At 40.5% G+C, this 22,568-nt stretch overlaps 1 protein-coding gene across 1 annotated transcript in view; it reads left to right on the top strand.

Moving 5' to 3' along the window:
* Positions 1–22,568, top strand: part of evi5b (ecotropic viral integration site 5b) — a 186,473-nt gene that overhangs the window by 67,443 nt on the left and 96,462 nt on the right. The window contains exons 3-5 of the mRNA XM_078561899.1: positions 7,137–7,326; positions 12,960–13,184; positions 22,182–22,256. Of these exons, the coding sequence (XP_078418025.1) occupies positions 7,137–7,326; positions 12,960–13,184; positions 22,182–22,256 (490 nt within the window). The remainder of the gene's footprint in view (positions 1–7,136; positions 7,327–12,959; positions 13,185–22,181; positions 22,257–22,568) is intronic.

The raw sequence follows: 22,568 nt of genomic DNA, 5'->3' as shown, positions 1-22,568 counted from the left end.
ATATCCAGCTATTAATGCTACATATATCCTGTTCATTCAGTAGTTTCATTTGATCTCTGCTTCAGGTTTGTGTTACAAATCATGAAACCTACCCAGTCTCTGATCTGGCATTGATTAAACTATGTGATGAATATTAATGATTTGGTGAAATTCAGTCTCATTTCAGATAGTTTTGATGTATCTAGTCAGCTGTTCACTTTAACTTCTTGTAGCAAGATAGAATGATGGCTCTTGTACAGCAGACCGAATAAGTGTAAGTTCACCTGCTCAGATAATTACTGGTGGATTTGGTTTCAGTTTGAGAGTTTGTTATTCCATCTTCTGTGTGTATCATCCAAATGCAGGAGTGGGGATTTATTGAGATTAAGGAGAGAAAATCTGATAGTTGTGCAAGTGTTCCTGACCAAAAATGTAGATATTTGGATGTTGGCTCAGGATCATATTTTGAATCGGCTGTGAAGTTGCTCCCCTGACCCACAGTTGAATAGTCTGATGGCACTTGTCTGGACTCTCGAAGAGTGGCTCCTTGGGTGAAAGCCTGCTGCTGCTTGTGGAACGGTATGTCAGCATGGGTCACCACCTTTAAGAGGGGAGAGCATTCTAGCACCTTTAACATAATTAAATGCCCTAAGGAGCATTATAAACCAAAATATGACAGTGAGTCACATAAGGTCATATGACCAAAAGCCTGACCAAAGAGGAAGGTTTTGAGAGTTTTCAAGGAGATAGAGGGGTGGAGAGGTGTAGTGAGGGTATTCGAGAGCTTGGGGCCATTGGTGGAGCGATTAAAATCTGAGATGCTTGAGATCAGAATTAGAGGAGTGGAAATAACTTGGGAGGGTTTTAGAAAAGACTTTCATTTATATAACTCTCTTCACAACCACTGGACATCACAAAACTTTTCCAGCCAATCGAGTACTTTTGAACAGTAGTAATCACTGTGGTAATGTTGGAAATGTAATGTTGTGGGGCCAGAGAAGATCACAGAGAGAGGGAAGGATGAGGCCATGGAGGGATTTGAAAACAAGCATGAGAACTTTAAAATCAAGATATTGTGTGACTGGGGGCTTGTGTAGAGCTGCAAGCACAGGGGTCATAGGTGAACAGTACTTGGTGTGAGCTAAGATGTATGCAGCAGAGTTTTGGATGGTCTCAAGTTTAAAGGAGGGTAGAATGTTGGAGACCAGTCAGGAATGCATTGAAATAGTCAAATCTAGAGGTAACAAAGGCATGAATGAGGGTTTCACAGCAGATGAGCTGAGGCTGTGGTAAAGTCAGGCAATGTTACAAAGGAAATAGGTAGTGATGTGGCAAATATCTGTTTGAAAACTCATCTCGAGGTTAAATTTGACACCAAGGTTGTGAACAGCTTGGCTGGATCTCAGACTGTTGCCAGGGAGAAGAATGGAGTTTGGAGTGAGGAACAAAAACACAATGACTTCAGTCTCCAACATTTAATTTGAGGAAATTTCTGTTCATCCAGTTCTGAGTGTCAGATGACCAGCCTAGTAAGCTACACTGAAGTAGTCGAGAGAGATGATGGAGCTGGGTGTCAGCGTACAACTGAAAACTAATGGCGTACTTTCAGATGATGTCGACAAAGAGCAGCATGTTGATGAGAAACAGGAGGGGGCCGTGATCCTTGGGGACGCCAGAGGTAACAGTACAGGAGCAGAAAGCGAAGCCGTTGCAAGTGATACTGTAGCTATGATTAGATAAGAATGGAACCAGGTGAGAGCAGTCTCACCCAGCTATTAAAAATTGAAGACTGCTTTGTTTATCTTGCACACCATGACTTTACTGTCCTACATTATTTACTTGAGAAGGTTTGAGAGACCAACAAGCGGCATATTCCGTGTTCTGTAAATATCATACTGACTTGCTATCACACTTCAGATGTGACTGTTTTTCATATATCGTTTGACTCAACAAGAGCAATGCAATGTGACATTTGTTATTGATTAAAAAGTGGTTATATTGGACAGGTCATTGTTGCTCTGGGGGGGGCGGTGGATAAAGGACCGAGTATAGTTCTTTTGTGCCATTTGAGCCTCAACAAACTGAGCAAACCTCTATCAACAGAAAAGGTGTGCTGCAGTAGACTTCTGCTATCTCAATTATTTGTGCTAACTTTCATCAGCCTCCATAAACAACAAAGAATGGGCAAAGAATGCGAGCAGGACCGTAAGCAGCGTGCTGATTGGCAAGCCTTTGAGAGTGGATGGAAGAGAGAGGTAGTATTGGAGAACAGATATACCTAGAGGAAAAAGTGGCTTGGAAGAGAAAAGGACCCAGGTCTTAAATAAAGTAAGATATGGTAAAAATGTAATTGATGTGAGGCCTGAAATAAACTTAAATCTTCAAAAACTTATTGGCAGCACCATCTAGACAAACTGACCTAAGAGACTGCACTTGGGGGAGAAGTGTGGTATTAGCTGTGGGATGACTGAAATATACTTATAAGTAGAATTAGAAATTTCCAGTTGTGACACAGTCAGTAGGACAAATAAGAAATGGGATGGAATTATGTGTTATTTCTTAGCAGGGACTAATTAACCGCAGCACGAGAAGAAAGCAGCTATATGGTCTGATCCCCACTGTTGCTGCCTCTGCTGATTTTGTTTTGCTGCTGGCGATGATACAATCATCGAAAATAATTTCCTCTTTCCTTCTCTGCCTATTTCCTTTTGACGCGACTCCGTTTATTTCAGGCTCAGACCATAACTGCACCATTTGGCAGTCTTCTTTCCCAACCAAATTCCCCACCCTCTGCATTCACTTTCCATGTGACTCTCTAAAGTCTCTTCTATATATATATATATATATATATATTTATATATATATATCAAACAAACTGAGAGAATTTTCTGATATCAAAACAGCCAGTAGGAGAAACATTATCTGATCAAGATGTTCTTGCAATGAAAGCAAAAAAAAAGGTTAAGGGCAACTTGCAAAGACTATTTGATGCATTGAAGCTCACCCTTCTAACACCCGAATCTATCACCACAGTGTCCCAATTAGTTTTTAAACATCTACAATGGTTTTATCATTGCTACCCTGCACAGGAGGCTATTTCGAGCGTTTTTCATTCTTTGAATAAAGCAGCTACTGATTTAGTAATGTTACATTCCTGGATAGTTCCATAACATTTTGAAACTTCTCTTTATGATAGTTATCCTTATTATACACTAACCGAGTTGAATCGCTGGCTTGGTAATCTTATATGGTTCTGGAGCATGATTCATGCCAATACTGTAGTTTCATTTTACAACTAGTTTGTTTGTGTTTTACATATTTCATTTGATTGGCTGTGTTTCATAGGCAGCTCACTGTTATTTCTTGAGTTTGGGAGTTGCACGGTGCACATTTCAATTCCATTCAATTTCCGCCTCTGCAGATTTTATTGAAACTTAGATTCTGGTCCAAAGCTTAAAATATGCTTTCTCATTACCCTTAGTATATCTTGTGATGTTGGTGAGGGTTTTACAAAAAAGAGTTGTACTTGGGCACGGTAGCATAGTGGTAATGTTACTGGACTGGCAATACAGACGCTTGGACTGATGCTCCACAAGTTCAAATGGCAGCTGGGGGAATTTAAATCCAAGTAATAAATCTGGAGTAAAAAGCTTGTTTCAGTAATTATGATCATGGCCTAAAGATTGTGATTTTAAACAAAAGTCTGTGTTACTAATATCCTTCAGGAAAGGAAATCTGCCACCTTTACCTGGTCTGACCACAGCAATGTGGTTGATTCTAAAATGCACCCTGAAATGGCCTAACAAGCTACTACAGAAAAGTTGAATGACTAAAACTGGACCAACCACCCAGTGTCGACCTAGGCACCGGAAATGACAAAGGCACACTCTGCCCAGTTGACCCTGCAAAGTCCTTCTCACTAATGCCTGGGGACGTGTGCCAAAACTGGGAGAGCTGTCCCATGGGTATGATTTTTTTTTTTAATGAGTATGACAACCTTCTAACCTTGTTTATCATTGTCCCTGGATATGTTCTAACCCAGTAGAGGTGATGCACAGTAGTGTACAGTTGGGAGGTAGTGTCCCTGGTAAGAGCCCTCGGTGTTTGACTCTGGACCCCATGAAGTCTTATGGCATCAGGTCAAAGACGGGCACGGAAACTACTTGCTGTTTACCACCTACTACCTTCCTACAACTGATGAACCAGTAGTTTTCCATGTTGAAAACCAAATGGAAGAAGTGCTGAAGGGAGCAAGGACACAGAATGTACTCTGGATGGGAGACTTCGTTGTCCATCACCAAAAGTGGCTTGGTAGCACCATTACTGACTGAGCTGGTTGAATCCTGAAGGACATTTTTTGTATTTTTTTAATCTCACGGTTTCTAAGTCCACTTTAGGACCTGCAAAATCAAGGCTTTGAGCTTTCCTCATCGTTTCAGGAACAAAGTCTTCATGCTGCAGTAGGTAGTGAGAGAACGACCATGAGGAGAAAACTTACTTTACTACTCGCCAATCTACCTGTCACTGATGTATCTGTCTATGACTGCATTGTTAGGGGTGTTAATTGCACAGCCCTTGTGGACAAAGTTGTATCGCCACACTGAGAACACTTTCATTATGTTTTGTGACACCACCACCATGCTAAATGGGATAGATTCAGATCAGACCTAGCAGCTCAAAGCTGGAATCCATTTAGGAAGGATGCAAAGGCATTAGAGAGGGTGCAGAAAGTTTTTTTTACAAGAATGATTCCAAGCATGAATAGTTTTGAGAAATTGGGGTTGTTCTACTTAGCGAAAAGGTTGAGAGGAGATTTGATAGTGGTGTTCAAAATCATGAGTGGAATGAACAGGAAGATAGGTAGGAACTGTTCTTGTTAGCAGAATGGTCGAGAACCAAAGGGCACAGATTTCAAGTGATTGGCAAAAGAACCAATGGCGACATGAGGAAGAACTTTTTTTTAACCTAGAGTGTGGTTAGGATTTTTAAAAATGTATTCTTTCATGTGATGTAGACATCACTGGCAAGGCCAGCATTTGTTGCCAATCCCTAATTGCCCTTGAACTGAATGGCTTGCCAGGCTACTTCAGAGGACAGTTAAGAGTTAACACCATTGCTGTGGGTCCAGAGTCACATGTAGGCCAGACCAGGTAAGGATAGCAGATTTCCTTCCTAAAGGACATTAGTGAACCAGATGGGTTTTTACGGCAATCAACTGGTTTCATGGTCACCACTACCGAGAGTAGATTTAGATTCCAGTTTTATTAATTGAATTTAAATTCCCACAGCTGCCATGGTGGGATTTGAACCCGTACCCCCAGAGCATAATCCTGGGCTTTTGGATTACTCGTCCAGTGACATTACCACTACATCACCATCTTCCCCCATCTCTGGAATGGTCTGCCTGACAGATTCAATTGTGGCTTTTGAGAGGGGAATTGAAGTCCTGAGGCTGTGGGGGTTGGGGGTTGGAGGGAAACTGCTGTGCTACAGGGGACAGGCTGGGCAGTGGGACTAGCAGAGTTGGTCTAACAGACAGCTGGCACAGACACAACAGGCCAAATGGCCTCCTGTTTTATAACCATTCAATGATTCTGTGTATGCATCTATTAGTCGGTCTCTTGTTTGGCTCACCTCTGTTCTGATGACTGGATGTTTAGCTGTTAAAGTGGAGCACAATTTAAGTCGGACTGTCTGATGAAGGCCACACCATCTAATTTCTTTAAGTAAACTTAACCTGAACACACTCACTCAGGTTCACTGCTGTTTAGTGAGAAAAGTTTGCTCATTGGAAGATGTTTGTAAGTTTCTCTTAGTTTTATTTTTGTTTATACCTTTAACACTTTGAAGTATAATGAATATTCTCAAAACATTTTAAATAGACGAGTAGATTTATAGTGGCATGGTTCATGGTGAGTCTAAAGTTACATTTTTGTGAGATGAATGTGGGAGTACGAGGAGTATGAATCATCTCACTTCACTGAGATGAAGGATTTTCTTACCCTAATTTTTGTTTGCTTCAGAGTATTACCTGGGATGAGGACACACTCAGGATTTTCCTGGAGAGTCCGAAGAAATAGACCCCAGGAGCAAAAATGGTCTTTGCAGGCCTCAAAGAAGAGTCAGCATGAAGACTTGATAGTTTACCTCAAATCTGCCACAGCCAAATAACTTTATTTTTCTGGTGAAAGTTGCAACAGAAAATGTTCAAGCCTTAAATTGTTTTGATTTCGATTATACGAAGTAATAATTGTACTCCGAAGGTTCCAAAGAAGAGTTATATTCAACTCTAAGCATTAACTCTGTTTCTCTCTCCACAGATGCTGCCAGACCTGCTGAGTTTTTCCAGAACTTTGTTTTTATTATAATAAATTGTACTTAGTGTTTGCTTGTTAGTGCTTTTACTATTCTATTATCGAAAATGCGGAGGAAGGTGGGCCCTGGAGCACCCTGAGATGTTCTGAATAGCCAACCTCGCTGACAATCAAATTGCCATGTTATGAGCCACCATACTTAAAATGCACTTATTAGAACCTGAAGCGAAACAGAAGCATTCTTCTGGCCAAATGACAGTGGGCTGCATCCATTCTGGAATAAGCGTCAATAGAAAAAAACACAGGCAGTGAAGCCCGAATCAATTAGTGTAAGTCCAAGCAAGCACTCCAACTTGACCCCTAGTCTGCTGCAAGAAATAGTTTTGCTAGGGTTTACAGCACTGCACAAGTAACTGAGTAAGGACAAGTATTTTCTTTTGATTTATAGGACCAAGTATAGAAGTATTTTTATAATAATATGAATTGCAGCAAAATTGGGATTCCGTTTATCATTTTTATTGCCTTTTAATGCAATTTCCTGTGTTGGTTTACTTTTTTTCACCTTTCCTTGTTTGTTGTCTTCATTCATGCCAGTAAGTGCGAAGCTATAGCCCACTACTCTAGAACATCATTGACCATCCCCTGATGTCTTAAAAATTTCAAGTGGAGTTGATAACCAAAAACCTGTTTCTTTACAAAAGTAAAGTTAAAGGTTAATAAATTGAAATATGCAGAAATGACAAAATGGATACTTTTCCATTATATTTATGCATCTTGGCTTTTGGTAGCCTAAATTAATATTCACTTGGCTTTCATTTAGAAGACTAAATGTTTTTGGTGCAGGCTGTTGGAGACTGATAGTAAATCTTTGAAATCTGTAAATGGATCTCGTCGAAATAGTGGATCTTCCCTGGTATCCAGTTCTTCTGCTTCAAGTAACCTCAGCCACCTGGAAGAAGATACCTGGATCCTCTGGGGAAGAATTGTGAATGAGTGGGATGATGTACGGAAAAAGAAAGAGAAGCAGATGAGGGTAAGGCCCACAAATCAGTAGTGTTTTGCCATTGTCCTTGATGTTTAAAATGATAGGACAGAAAATTTATTCAGAGAGTAGCATTGTAACGTTTTTGATGGGAGCCCTATTTTAGCTTTAAATGTTTATCAGGATAGTATATGTTTACTGTATTGTAGAACCATCACTGCATGCTCTAGGACACTATTGCTGGCTTTGGACAGGTTCAATTGGACTGCACTTTGTGTCTCATGACAACTTTTTATACACTAAAGACCTGATAGCCATAGACGTTTTACCTTACATTAGATACTCCAGCATGGAGGAATCAGCATAGATACAGATGTACACTAATGTATGAAACTTATATTTTAAAACTAGGACAATATGTGTCCATGATGGACAGCAGTGTTCCTCCGTGCATTATATCCAGTGTAGCAGCCATATAAATGATAATTGGTTAATGACTGTTGTAGTTTGACCCTAATTGGGATACAATGGGTACAGTGATACCAGGGCCCAAAGAATTAGATTATGAGGGCAGGTTGTTGCGTATTCCCTTTTGTTTGGTAAGTTGAAGGTAATCTAATTGAGTTGTTTAAAATGATTAAGAGATTTAAAAGTTCTTGTAACAGAGAAACTATTCCCCTGGCGCCAGATCAATTGACACAATTTTAAAATCAGTGCTAGTTTCTTGAAACAAATGATATTGCAAATCTGTAGCTTTGCCCTCCACCGCCCCCAACAATTGCCCCAGCCCATGGATGCTATGTCAATCAAAATTTTCAAGACTGAAGTGGATAGAGTTTTGTTGTTAAGGTTATCAAGGGATACGGAGTAAAGATGAGAAAGCTTAGTTGTGGTACAAATTAGCCATGATCTGATTCAATCATGGAAGAGGCTTGAGGTTGCTTTGCAGTTTTAAACAGTAGAGCAAATTTATCATTTGTAATTTGATTCTGTATCTGGAAGAGATTTGATTTGGGAGTACTCTACTTAGTAAGGAAAGGGAGTGATAATGTGCAAGGTTTGGAAAAGTTGCAAATGTAAAAATAACTTGAATAGAACTGATCCTATTTTCCTGTCAGCTTGAAAGCTTAGGGGACAGTTATACTGCCACTTTTGAATTGATGTGAACTGGTTTTGTACCCATTGAAGTTGCACTAAAAGTTTGGGCACAGAGCAGAAAAACTTGTGTTTCCCTCCATGTGTAAATTTCCAATGTGTTTATGCTATGGCATATGGAAAACATAGATATATCAATATTAAGGAACTAGTAAATCAAAACAAGGAGCCAGTCCCTGCATTTCTACTAATGCAGCAATTGAGTCTCCATTTCGCAGTTAAGTCCAACCCACTGGTAACCAACCTATAAAGGAGTTGTTCCCCTTGAACAGAAGGGAAGCAACTAGACAATGCAAGAGATGCGAGATTAGCTGCAGTTTGATCTTCTCTCATTTCTGGGCATTTCCAGCTCGGTACAAACTCATAAAATGCAGTTTGCCTCTTGGGTTTTCTGGGTTTTCAACTCCTTTAATGCCAGAAGAAAGTTAATACTGTTGCCTGCTCACCCTAAAGGAACTGAACTCTGAGCATATGCCCACATAGAAGGAGGTTTCATGGAAGTCCCACATGAAGTGCAATATAACTTGCGCTCCAATGTATAATTTTTTAATATTCATTTGTGGGGTGTATGTGTCCACCCCTAATTACCCATGAGAAGGCGATGATGAACCATTGTCTTGAGTCGCTGCAGTACATGTGGTAACCTGCAGGACCGGGTGCTGGACAGTGTGATTAGAATGAGTGGCTAACTTTTCACAGAATCACAGAATTGTCATGATGTGGAAGGAGGCCATTTGACCCATCATGTCTGCGACGGCTCTCCGAGCATTTTAACTTAGTGACAATCTCCTGCCTTTTCCCCACAGCCCTGCACATTGTTTCTATTTAAATAATCATCCAATGCCCTCTTGAAAGCCTCAATTGAACCAGCCCCCACCACACTTCCAGACAGTGCATTCCAAACCTTAACTACACGCTGTGTGAAAAAGTTTATTCTCACCTCGCATTTGCTTCTTTTGCAAAAAAACTGCGCCCTCTGGCCCTTGATTCATTTACGAGCCGGGACAGTTTCTCCCTATCTACTCTGACCAGATCCCTCAAGATTTTGAAAACGTCTATCAAGGTGTCCTCTTAGCCTTCTTCTCTCCAAGGAAAACAGTTTCAACTTCTCCAATCTTTCCTTGTAACTGAAGTGTCTCATCCCTTGAACCACTCTCATAAATCTCTTCTGCATTCCCTCCATTGCGTTCACATCCTCCTTATAGTGTGGCACCCAGAACTGTACACAATACTCCAACTGAGGTCTAACCAGTGTCCTATATAAGTTCATCATCATTGCCCTGCTCTTGTACTCCACTATTAATGAAGCCTCGAATACTGTATGCTTTAGAAACCGCGCTCTCTACCTGTCTTGCCACCATTAATGACTTGTGTACATATACACCCAGGTCTCTGCTCCTGCACACCCTTTAGAATAGTATCCATTAGTTTATAATGTCTCTCCATGTTCTTTGTACCAAAGTGTATCACCTTATACTTCTCCACATTGAACTTCATCTGCCTATCTGCCCACTCCACCAATGTGTCAATGTCCTTTTAAAGTTCTACACTGCCCTCCTCACAGTTCACAATTCTCCCAAGTTTTGTGTTGTCCACCAACTATCAGGAAAAGCAAGGGCCCCAATATTGACCCCTGGGGAACTCGATTAGAAACCTTCGTCCAGCCCAAAAAATACCCATCTGTTTCATATCTCAGACAATTTTGTATCACATTGCTCCTGTCCCTTTTATTCCATGACCTATAACTTTCCTAACAAGTCTGTTGTGTGGCAATGCATCAAATGCCCTTTAGAAATCCATATACACCACATCAATGGCCTTGTCCTCATCAACCATCTCTGTCACCTCTTCAAAAAACTCCAAGTTAGTTAGACACGATTTTCCTTTAACAAATCCATGCTGACTCATCCGAATTTATCCCGAATAATTATTTCCAGAAGTTTTCCCACCACCGAAGTTAAACTGACTGGTCTGTAATTGCAGGGTAGAGCTTTACAACCTCTTTTGAGCAAGGACATAATGTTTGCAATTCTCCAGACCTCCGGCACCTCCCCCAAACCAGGGAACATTGAAAGATCATTGTCAGTGCCTCTGCAATTTCTACTCTCATTTCCTTCAATATTCTTGGATGCATCTCATCCAGTCCTGGTGCCTTATCAACTTTTAAGTACTGACGGCTTATCCAAAACCACCTCCTTATCAATTTTAAACCCTCTAGTGACTGAGTTTCCTCCTCTGTCACCATAGCCTGGGCAGCATTTGCCTCGTAGATAAAGACAAATGCAAAGTATTCATTTAACACCTCAGCCATGCCTCTTGCCTCTGTGTAAATCCCGTTTTTGGTCCCTAATCGGCCCTACTCCTTCTCTTACCACGCTTTTGCTATTGTTGTGCTTATACAATACTTTGTATTTCGTTAGCTGCCAGTCTTTTTCATAATCCCTCTTGCTTCTCGCATTTGCTTTTTCACATCCCTTCTGAACCTTCTGTATTCAGCTTGGTTCTCAATTGCATTTGCTACCTGACACCTGTCGTAAGCACGCTTTTTCTTCTTTAACTTAATTTCTATCTCCTTTGTCACCCAGGGAGCTCTGGATTTGTTTGTCCTACCCTTCCCTTTTGAGGCAACATACCTTGACTGTGCCCAAACCATCTCCTCTCTGAAGACAGCCCATTATTCAGCTACCGTTTCTCCTACTAACCTTTGGTTCCAGCCTATCGGGCCCAGTTCCGTTCTTGCCCCCAGCCGGTGCAGACACGATGGGCTGAATGTCTCTATCTGTGCCATCAATATATTTTCACTGCATGCCAAGATGTAATAAGTAACTTTGCATTACCGACTGTTTGAGCTTTTTAATGAACTGGAGAAAATAGTTAAATTACAACTGAGAATAGGATAGTTTTCAAAATGCTAACATCCTTGTAGCAATGCTAACCTCACTGAGATGGTTAACTTGACATTGATTCAAACGCTGCTGCAGTTGATTTAATTAACTTGTACAGTTGGCTGGAATAACAAATATCAAATAGGATCCAGTTTTATTATTTCAAAATTTAAGATAGTGAAATTGACGTCTGGATCTGGAGGTCAACATTGATTTGGCAGTTAAAAGGCACCATTTTATTTAAGGATCAGTTCATTGTCAACTCTCATTTGTTTGCCTGATAGTGCTGTTGTTGGCATGCTTAGCATTTGCTTTAAAAAAAAGTATTTTATTCAGTTTTAATTTAATTACCAAAGTTGTTATTCTTGGAAAGATAACACATTTGCTAAGATTTATGAAAATGATGTCACAATAATGTCATGATATTAACATTGCCAGTATAGATTCCTTTACACTGTGCACCATTGTAGTAAGAATCTGCTTTTCTGTACCACCTTTGATGCACCCTGGGTGTCCCAAAGCACTTTGGAATGATGGATTACTTTAGAAATTCAGTCACTGTCACGTAGGCAAACACAGCAGTCCATGTGCGCACAGCAAGATCTCTCAAACAGCAAATTAATAAATGGCCAGGTAAGGAAAAATGTTGGCCAGGGCACTGGAAGAACTGCTTGCTTTTCTTTCAAATATGCAGACCCTGAGCAGGTAGACAGGATTGGTGTTTTAATGTTTCTTCTCTCAGTGCACTTCTGACAGGCTAGAATATGTGCTCAGGCCTGTACTACAGTTGAATCCACAACTTTCTGCCTCAAAATTGAGTATGCTACCAACATAGCTGAGATGACAGAAATCAAGAAAATTGGTAGGTTTGCTGTTTGGGAATCTGTTGATGTTGAGCTGACAGCTAGTGGGGCACTAAGAATTATGCAGGCCTGACTTGCTCTCCTATAGGTGAGTTACTAGATAAGTATTTACGCTTTGCATTGATAAAAATTTAATTACAATTCAGAGATGAAGTTACTTGGCTCAAATTTTGATGAGCAATGTGAATATCTTTCAAGGCGATAGCCTCTCCATTTTTGCTTTGCATCCTTGCACTGTATGTGCTGACATGCCCATCATGTTTGGGCTATCATTACAAAGAGGGCCAACATTTGGGCACACACAAGTGAGCATGCTTTAATGCATGTGGACCTTTACCTTTATCAGACACCACCATCACTCATAAGGGGAGGCGATGGTGTAGTAGTATTGTCGTTGGACTAGTAATCCAGAGACCCAGTCCTGCCACGGCAGATGGTGGAATTTGAATTCAGTGAATATCTGGAATTATAAGTCTAATGATGACCATGGAACCATTGTCAATTGTTGCAAAAACAATCCTTTAGAGAAGGAAATCTGCCGTCCTTACCTGGTCTGGCCTACATGTGACTCCAGACCCACAGCAATGGTTGACTCTTAAATGCCCTCTGAAATGGCCAAGCAAGCTACTCAGTACTGATATTAGTTGATAGTATTATTTAATATTAATGCTGATACCACACTAGCACTGATATCTCTCTCATTGCAACAGCCATGTTACACTAGCTTGCAATGAAAACAAACACAAATAGTGGTTTGAAATTTATTTTCTGTACCTTTCAGGAACTTGTCCGAAAAGGGATTCCTCATCATTTCCGAGCTATTGTGTGGCAACTCCTATGCAGTGCTCAAAATATGCCTATCAAAGATCAGTATTCAGAGCTATTGAAGATGACCTCGCCATGTGAAAAACTTATAAGAAGAGATATTGCTAGAACATATCCAGAACATGATTTTTTCAAAGAAAAAGATAGCCTGGGACAGGAGGTTCTATTTAATGTTATGAAGGTAAAGCTATCTTTGATATGTAATTCCTTATAAAGTGCAGCCTCTTTATTATAATGAATCTTTCTATGTTTTAAAATAATCTTGTAATTTGTACAAGGAACAGAAACATCATAATGGGATGTTTTTGAAACAGGGCAGAGTTTGAACAATTTTTCCTTCTAGTCAGGTTAAGAAAAATATAGTTAGATGAACATAAAAGTTCAATTTTGCTTGAAGAATGTCTTAACCCTATACCCAAGATACCATCCCATGCATCAGTGTGAATTTATATTTTCTGTATCATTGTGGTCTTGCCAGTTTACGGTTAAATTGTCAGCATTTGTGTGTTCACACTGTCCACCAGAAACTGGGTTCTGACTTCAAACTCATTCTGCATAAGTTCTTTCTAGGTGGAAGAGAAAATTTTGATGACGTTAGTGTGTACGGAATTGAAACCCTAACACTGATTTAGAAGAACAATATACAGAACGAGAACGCAATTACTGTTTGTTTATTTGACTTGGGGAAGGGGCTGTGGGAGTGGGTAAGTGGTTAAATATGACAGATTCTCATGCAAACTAGAAGTAACATGAACATGTTACTTCTATCTGTCCTGTATGATAGAAACTAAAGTTAGAACCGTATCTTTTTGGTTACTGAACTTAGGCTTCAAAAACCCAGCAGTCTTTAAAACTGCTTATTTGAGTGCTCACTGGTGATTTATTTTTTTGAATATTTTAGTTTAGATGATGAAAGACGCCTTTGTAGAAAATATCATGTTGCCAGCCTTCTGTTAGGATGATTGACTATTTGTATACGTATATTGATAACAAGCATAGCGACCAGGCTAAGTGTGTTTGAAAATGCAGAAGACTTTCAAAATTTAAATGTACAATGATTACCATTTTCCTGTATTTTGTGTTTTTAAATTACTGGTTGTACATAGCCTAGGAATAGGTATTTTGGAAGTAAAGTTCAACTTTGGGTGCAAAACAGGCAGTAATGCATCAGCCAACCGCTATACACCCCGACTGATTTTTCTTTCCATTGACTGCAAAGGAAAATCAAGTGGGCTGTGTAAAACAGGTATGTGATCTGCCAGCACCTGTTTTGTGGCCCTGCTGATAAATTCCATCCCCATTGTGCAGAACTTTCTCCGCCATGAAATGAAATGCAGTCCAGTTGATGACCTGGAATTTAGTTGCCTTGCTGTAGTTTAAATTGGCCTATTTCAGAAAGAATTTTTCCAGCTCTAAGGCTTGTTGAAGAAAATTCCAACCTTCCATCATTTTGAAAGTAACTTATGCCTTTTTTTGGTACGTCTGTTTACAAAGACAGAATAAGACTTTCGTGAAGTCTAGTTTAGTAACAATTTTTTGCTGTTTTTCCAAGGAAAATGTGACGCTTACTAAAATAAGAGACATTGTCTATTTAGCTGTAACTGTTTCAATATGTTATGAGATTAATGTGAAGGTTTGAAAAAATAGACTATGAAGAATTGATGAAGAGACGTAGTCTGTGCAGTGTATAAGACCATAAGACACAGGAGCAGAAATTAGGCCATTCGGCCCATCGAATCTGCTCCGCTATTCAATCATGGCTGATAAGTTTCTCAACCCCTTTCTCCCGCCTTCTCCCCGTAACCTTTGATCCCCTTACCAATCAAGAACCTATCTATCTCAGTCTTAAATACACTCAATGACCTGGCTTCCACAGCCTTCTGTGGCAATGGATTCCATAGATTCACCACTCTCTGGCTAAAGAAGTTCCTCCTCATCTCTGTTCTAAAAGGTCTTCCCTTTACTCTCAGGCTGTGCCCTCAGGTCCTAGTCTCTCCTACTAATGGAAACATCTTCCCCATGTCCACTCTATCCAGGCCTTTCAGTATTCTGTAAGTTTCAATCAGATCCACCCCTCATCCTTCTAAACTCCATCGAGTATAGACCCAGAGTCCTCAAACGTTCCTCATACGTTAAGCCTTTCATTCCTAGGATCGTTCTCGTGAACCTCCTCTGGACCCTCTCCAGGGCCAGCACATCCTTCCTAAGATACGGGGCCCAAAATTGCTCACAATATTCTAAATGTGGTCTGACCAGAGCCTTATAAAGCCTCAGCAGCACATCCCTGCTTTTATATTCTAGTCCTCTTGCAATAAGTGCCAACATTGCATTTGCCTTCCTAACTACAGACTCAACCTGCAAGTTAACCTTTAGAGAATCCTGGACTAGGACTCCCAAATCCCTTTGCACTCCAGATTTCTGAATTCTCTCCCCATTTAGAAAATAGTCTATGCCTCCATTCTTCCTACCAAAGTGCATGACCTCACACTTCCCCACATTGTATTTCATCTGCCACTACTTTTCTCTTAACCTGTCCAAATCCTTCTGCAGCCTCCCCGCCTCCTCAATACTACCTGTCCCTCCACCTATCTTTGTATCATCTGCAAACTTAGCCAGAATTCCCTCAGTTCCTTCATCTAGATCATTAATGTATAAAGTGAAAAGTTGTGGTACCAACACTGACCCCTGTGGAACTCCACTAGTCACCAGCCACCATCCTGAGAAGGACCCCCTTATCCCCACTCTCTGCCTCCTGCCAGACAGCCAATCTTCTATCCTTGCCAGTACCTTGCCTCTAATACCATGGGCTCTTATCTTACTGAGCAGCCTCCTGTGCAGCACCTTGTCAAAGGCCTTCTGGAAGTCCAAGTAGATAACATCCATTGGCTCTCCTTTGTCTAACCTACTCGTTACCTCCTCAAAGAATTCTAACAGATTTGTCAGGCATGACCTTCCCTTGATGAAACCATGCTGACTTTGCCCTATTTTACCATGCACTTCCAAGTATTCTGAAATCTCATCCTTAATAATGGACTCTATAATCTTACCAATGACCGAGGTCAGGCTAATCGGCCTGTAATTTCCCGTCTTTTGCCTCACTCCCTTCTTAAACAGGGGGGGTTACATTAGCGATTTTCCAGTCCTTCTGGGACCCTCCCTGACTCGAGTGATTCCTGAAAGATCACCACTAACGCCATTATCTCTTCAGCTATCTCCTTCAGAACTCTGGGGTGTAATCCATCTGGTCCAGGTGATTTATCCACCTTCAGACCTTTCAGTTTTCCTAGCACCTTCTCCTTGGTAAAGGCCACCATACTCACCTCTGCCCCCCGACTCTCTTGAACTTTGGGGATGTTACTCGTGTCTTCCACCGTGAAGACTTAAGCAAAGTACCTATTCAGTTCCTCCGCCATTTCTTTGTTCCCCACTGCTACTTCTCCAGTGTCATTTTCCAATGGCCCAGTGTCTACTTCTGCCTTCTCTTACCCTTTATATATCTAAAAAAACTCTTGCAATCTTCTTTTATATTACTGGCTAGTTTACCCTCATATTTAATCATCTTCCTCCTTATTTCTTTTTTAGTTGTCCTCTGTTGGTCTTTGTAGGCTTCCCAATCCCCTAGTTTCCCACTGCTCTTCGCCGCATTGTATGCTTTCTCTTTAGCTTTTATGCTGTCTCTGACTTCCCTTGTCAGCCATGGTTGCCTCGTCCTCCCTTTAGTATCCTTCTTCTTCCTCGGGATGAATTTTTGCCGTGTTTCCCAAATTACTCCCAGAAACTCCTGCCATTGCTGTTCCACTGTCTTTCCTGCTAGGCTCATCTCTCAGTCAATTCTGGCCAGCTCCTCCCTCATGCCTCTGTAGTTGCCTTTATTCAACTGTAATACCGTTACATCTGATTCCAGCTTTTTCCTCTCAAATTGCAGGGTAAATTCTATCCTATTATGGGCACTTCCTCCTAAGGGTTCCTTCACCTTAAGCTCCCTTATCAAATCTGCCTCATTACACATCACTAAATCTAGAATTGCATGTTCCCTAGTGGGCTCCACCACAAGCTGCTCCAAAAAGCCATCTCGTAGACATTCCACAAATTCCTTTTCTTGGGATCCACTACCAACCTGATTTTCCCAGTCTACCTGCATATTGAAATCCCCCATGATCACTGTAACCTTGCCTTTCTTACACACCTTGTGTATCTTGTGCCCCACATCCTGACTACTGTTCGGAGGCCTGTACAGAACTCCCATTATGGTTTTATTACCTTTGCGATTCCTCAACTCTGCCCACACAGATTCTACACCATCTGACCCTACGTCGTTTCTTGCTATCGATTTAATTTCATTTCTTACTAACAAAGCAACCCCACCCCCTCTGCCAACCTGCCTATCTTTTAGCTATTTTAGCTCCCAGTCCTGATCCCCTTGTAGCCATGTCTCCGTGATGCCCACCACATCATACCTGCCAATTTCAATCTGCGCCACAAGCTCAATTACCTTATTTCGTATACTGCATGCATTCAGATACAACACCTTCAGTCCTGTATTTCCCATCCCCTTTCTCATTGTGGTCCCTTTATCTGATGTGCTTGAAGTTAGATTCCTAGCCCTTTCCAAACACTCTGTCTTATTTTGTGTTCTGGAGAATTTAATAGCCTCTCCTGGGCTCTCCTTTCTTTTCAGTTTTTTCATAATTTTTCATGAAGTTGAATCCACTCCCCCACACGCTAACCTGCTGCTTTGTTTCCCATTAGTCATCCTTCTTGGAGTTTCACCCTTCCCTTCCCCTCCCACTTTCTAGTTTAATAAGGTTTGTTTTGATCTTTGTACATTTTTTCCCCTCTCTCTATCTTTGCGTTTCTTGATTATTTTTCCTCCAGGAAAGCTACAGTGTCTCCTTTCTACACAACTCACTTCCATCCATTTCAGTGTCTGCTTTCCATTAATGCTGCATTAGATTTTATGCTCTCTTGCTTTCGCATGCATGTTGCATCAGCTTGCACTCTACCACTTCATATTCTATTACAATCATTCAGGATATGGTGTGCCTCATAGTTGACATCTGAAATATATTGTTTCAAACCACTTTAAACCTTTCTTGGCTATCAGAACTATTCAGAATCCATGCCTAGCACCTATTTAAAACATCTGGTAAGTTTTAAATTAATTTCATCAAGCGTTACAGTTTTTATCACTTTCACAGATGTAGTTTATTGCATGAGAGACAAATTATCTTAACGAGACAAAAAATAACATCTGTATCTTGTACAATAGTACACTCTTATAAAAAGCAATTGGGAAAAGATTAATTTGAATTGAAAAGATTTATTTTTTAAGCGGGTTTTAGCTTGAGACTGTAGATTATAGTCATATATAATATAAGGACACCTGATTTAGTGTCTTCCTTCATGTGAAAGAACTGAAGGGAAGCAAAATAGAGCATTTGGAGACTTTGTATTACTGAGTCTGATTGGAAGAGATTTTTTTTAAATGACAAAAATTTGCTGCAAGGAAAATTCATCCATTATTCTTACTAGGGAGAGTGATGAAGTTGTGGTTTGCTGGGTATGTCAGTATTAATTAAATATAACAATTTGCAGTTGCATGGCCCCTTTTAACATAGTAAAACATCCCAAGGAGCTTCACAGGAGCATTATCAGACAAAATTTGATACTAAGCCACATTGAGATATTAGGATAGGCGGTCAAACAGATTGAACAAGCAAAGGCGTAGAGAGGTTTGGCAAGAGAATTCAACAGCTCGGGGCCAAAAGAGCTGAAGGTATGAACGTCAGTGGTGGGGTGATAGAAATTGGGAACATAAAATAATTATCCTTGGTGAGGTATATCCTCAGTTCTGTTTTTTTTTATTTCCTTCGTCCCCTTGCACTAGGAAGTTACTCTGCTGATACCAGCACAGATATCCTAGAAGAGCATAGCAGATCTATAAGGAACTCTACAGATTGCCCTCTAAGACAGCCATGTTGTGTCCTTGTCATGCTACCTTTTATTGACATGACTCCTCTAATTTGGCATCCAGCCTGGTAAAGCCCTCTTAAGGACCTTCTGACTAACTGACATCAGCAAGGTGACTTCATGGTCACTTGGGCCAGCGCGGGTTAATTAAGGAAAGCCAGTACAGATTTGCTAAGGGTAAATCATGTTTAACTAACTTGCTTGATTTTTTTGATGAGTTAACAGAGGGTTGTTGAGGGCAATGCTATTTATGTGGTGTATATGGACTTCCAGAAGGCATTTGATAAAGTGCTGTAGAGCAGACATCTGAGCAAAGTCAGAGCTTGTGGAACAAAAGGGACAGTAGCACCATGAATGTGAAATTGGCTGAGTGACAGGAAACAGAAAGTAGTGGTTACTGATGGAGAAAGGTTTGTAGTGGAGATCCCCAGGGGCCGGTGTTAGGAACCCTGCTCTTCCTGATGTATATAAATGACCTAGACCTTAGTGTAAAGGGCATAATTTTAAAATTTGCGGACGATACGAAACTTGGAGGCATTGTGAACTTTGAGGAGGATGGTGTAGAACTTCAAAAGGTCGTAGGTTGGTGGGCGGGCAAATGACAGATAAAATTTGGGAGGGGAAAGGATGGTGCAGTGGTAATGTCACTGGGCGAGTGATCTAGAGACCCAGGCTAATGCTCTGGAGCCATGGGTTCAAATCCCACCATGGCAATAAAACTGCAATACAAAGCTAGTCTCAGAAACTATCATCCATTGTTGTAAAAAACCTACCTGCTCACTAATGTCCCTTAAGGAAGGAAATCTACCATCCTTACTTGGTCTGGCCTACATGTAACTCCAGACCCACAGCAATGTGGTTAACTCTTAACTGTCCTCTGAAATGGCCTAGCAAGCCACTCAGTTCAAAGGGCAATTAGGGATGGGTAACAAATGTTGACCTTGCCAGTGACATCCACATCCCATGAAAGAAAGAGAAAAAATAGAGAAGTTTGAAGCGATTCATTTTGGTACATTTGAAAATGGTACATTTTGAAACACAAAATAAAATTAAGGGTACAATTGTAAATAGTGAGTCTTTGTAACTCTCTTCCTCTAAAGGGAGTGCAGGAGCAGAGGGTCCTGGGGCATAGGGGCATATGGTACAGAAGCAAGGAAGTTTTGTTAAAATAGTTTAAAACACTGGCTGGGCCTCAACTGGAGTCCAGTTCTGGACACCACACTTCAGAAGGATGTGAAGGCATTAGAGAGTGCAGGAAAGATTCACGAGGATGGTTCCAGGGATCAGGAACTTCAGTTATGTAGACAGACTGGAGAAGTTGGGACTGTTTTCCTTTGAGAAGAGAAGGTTGGGAGGAGATTTGATAGTTATTCAAAATAATGAGACGATCTGGTCCGAGTTGCCAGGGAGAAACTGTTCCCACTGGTGGAAGGATCGAGAACCAGAGGACACATATTTAAGATGTATATGCGTTAGCAGTTCGGAGAAGGTTTACTAGACTTGTACCAGGAATGGGGGGGGTTTTCCTTATGAGGTGAAGGCTGGACAGGTTTGGCTTGTATTCACTGGAATTTCGAAAAGTAAGAGGCGTCTCAGTTGAAACCTTTAAGATCCTGAGGGTTCTTGACAGGGTGGATGTGGAGACGATAGTGAGTCTTTGTAACTCTCTTCCTCAAAAGGTGGTGGAAGCAGAGTCTGAATATTTTTAAGGAAGCGCTAGAGGGGTTAATTCACATGCACCTCATATTAACCTTGAATGTTAGAGCATAAAATAGATATTGTAATTGTTTTATCTTTTTGACCTTGTATAGTGAAGTTTATTCAAGTTTGTTCAAAACCAGTAGGGTCTTGTGGCTTTAGTATTTTAGCAAATGTCTTGAATCTCAGACCTTGTTTACTTTAAACAAAACATTATCATACTAAAACTTGGGAATCTAGTCAAGGGTCATAACACCACCTCCTGTGCTGTAATCATTCTGTGATTCTGTAAGAATATAAGAAGGCATGCTGGATTGAAGGATGGTGGGAAACTGGGGGAAGAGGAAGCACTTTATATTGGAAATGTATCTCATGCTCGTTTCTTTTCCCTTTTGGGGAAATTATGGGGAAATGAGAGGAGGCATGTCTCTAAAATTTGCTTTAAGTTAAGTTACTTGGAAGGGGGAAGGGTACACAGTCAAGCTTAAAGGAAATTGCATTTTAAGTTGTGAATTTTGTTCATCCTTGTTGGGAAGCTTTGGTTACAGATCAGTATGTCTTAAAGAAGTCTCCATAGTCACCTGTAGTTTAATTGTAAGTCTTTTTTAACTACTGGAACTATTTACACATGTAAAGATACAAGCCAGGAGCTCTCTCCATGCTTACGACCATATCTGTCTCTGCTCAGTACTACACTGATCCTGGATCCGGATCATGTGCTTCCTTACACCACTGTGGGAGGTACTGCACTCAGTCCCACATTAAAGCTATTTATGACATACCCTTATATTACAATCCTCATTCTTGGTTTCTTTCAACCACTAATCACACATAGTATCACCTTCTCCCATCCTGTCTCTGGGATTGATAGAGTGATGGCATAGAGAGGTTATAATGTCTGCTAGTATGTCATATATTGCCTTGGAAAATAAGATTGGACTATATGGGGCTGGGAATGTGCAGGGACAATCTCCTAAATCTGCTCATCTGCAAAATAGCATACCTGGCAAGATGGCCAGAATGCCATTTCAATTGTTAAATTATTTTTTAAAACTTCTTTAACTTTTGTTAGCAGTTTACCCATGAGCAATAATTGGCAAGTTCTATAAATTTGGGAAGTGCAGAAAGAGCAGACTTGATATCACTTATGGTTATAATGCTTTCAAGATACAAGTTTGGTCAGCTGTTGCCATGTTGTTTTTCAACTGAACATTTTTTATGAACAGTTGTTGAGAATCCAGCAGCAAGAGAAACAGTTCTGTCTATCTGAATAAAGTACAATTGATATATATGAGAAATGACCAGCAAGTAGATTCATTTAGATATTTCTCCAATCATTTGTTCAGTCCCTATTGCTCCGTGATTACAGATTAAAATGATGTGGAGAGAAATAAAATATTTCCATTTCTACGCACATATTTGTAGTATGCAGTACAGTGTTTTTTCTGAACAGTTATTTTGCAAATTGTCTTCACATTAAGTTTTAAGTATAATTTATTTCTGTTTGCAGGCCTATTCACTTGTAGATCGTGAAGTTGGTTATTGCCAAGGGAGTGCTTTTATAGTTGGACTACTACTAATGCAGGTATTTTGATTTTAAATTTAGTAAGTCTTTGGTGGAATTTCTGTGCTTTTGGCCTTGGTGTGTGTGTGTGTGTCACTACCACAGCATTTGGTAGCTGTTAATTTACCTTGTCTTGCTTTGGTACACTTAGGGCTCACTATTAAAATTATAAGAGGTCACAAAAGAGTTCTAAGATCATAACATAAGAAATAGGAGTTGGAGTAGGCCAGATTCCTTCAGTCAGATCATGTCTGACCTTCTACATCAACTCCACCTTCCTGCAGTATCCCCAACTCCCTCGTTTCCCCATGTATCTTGAAATCTATCTCCCTC

Source organism: Cetorhinus maximus, chromosome 17, assembly GCF_964194155.1.
Source record: "Cetorhinus maximus chromosome 17, sCetMax3.hap1.1, whole genome shotgun sequence".
Taxonomy (NCBI): Eukaryota; Metazoa; Chordata; class Chondrichthyes; order Lamniformes; family Cetorhinidae; genus Cetorhinus; species Cetorhinus maximus.
Note: the sequence above shows the minus strand (reverse complement) of the source record. Positions and strands in the feature narration are given on the sequence as shown.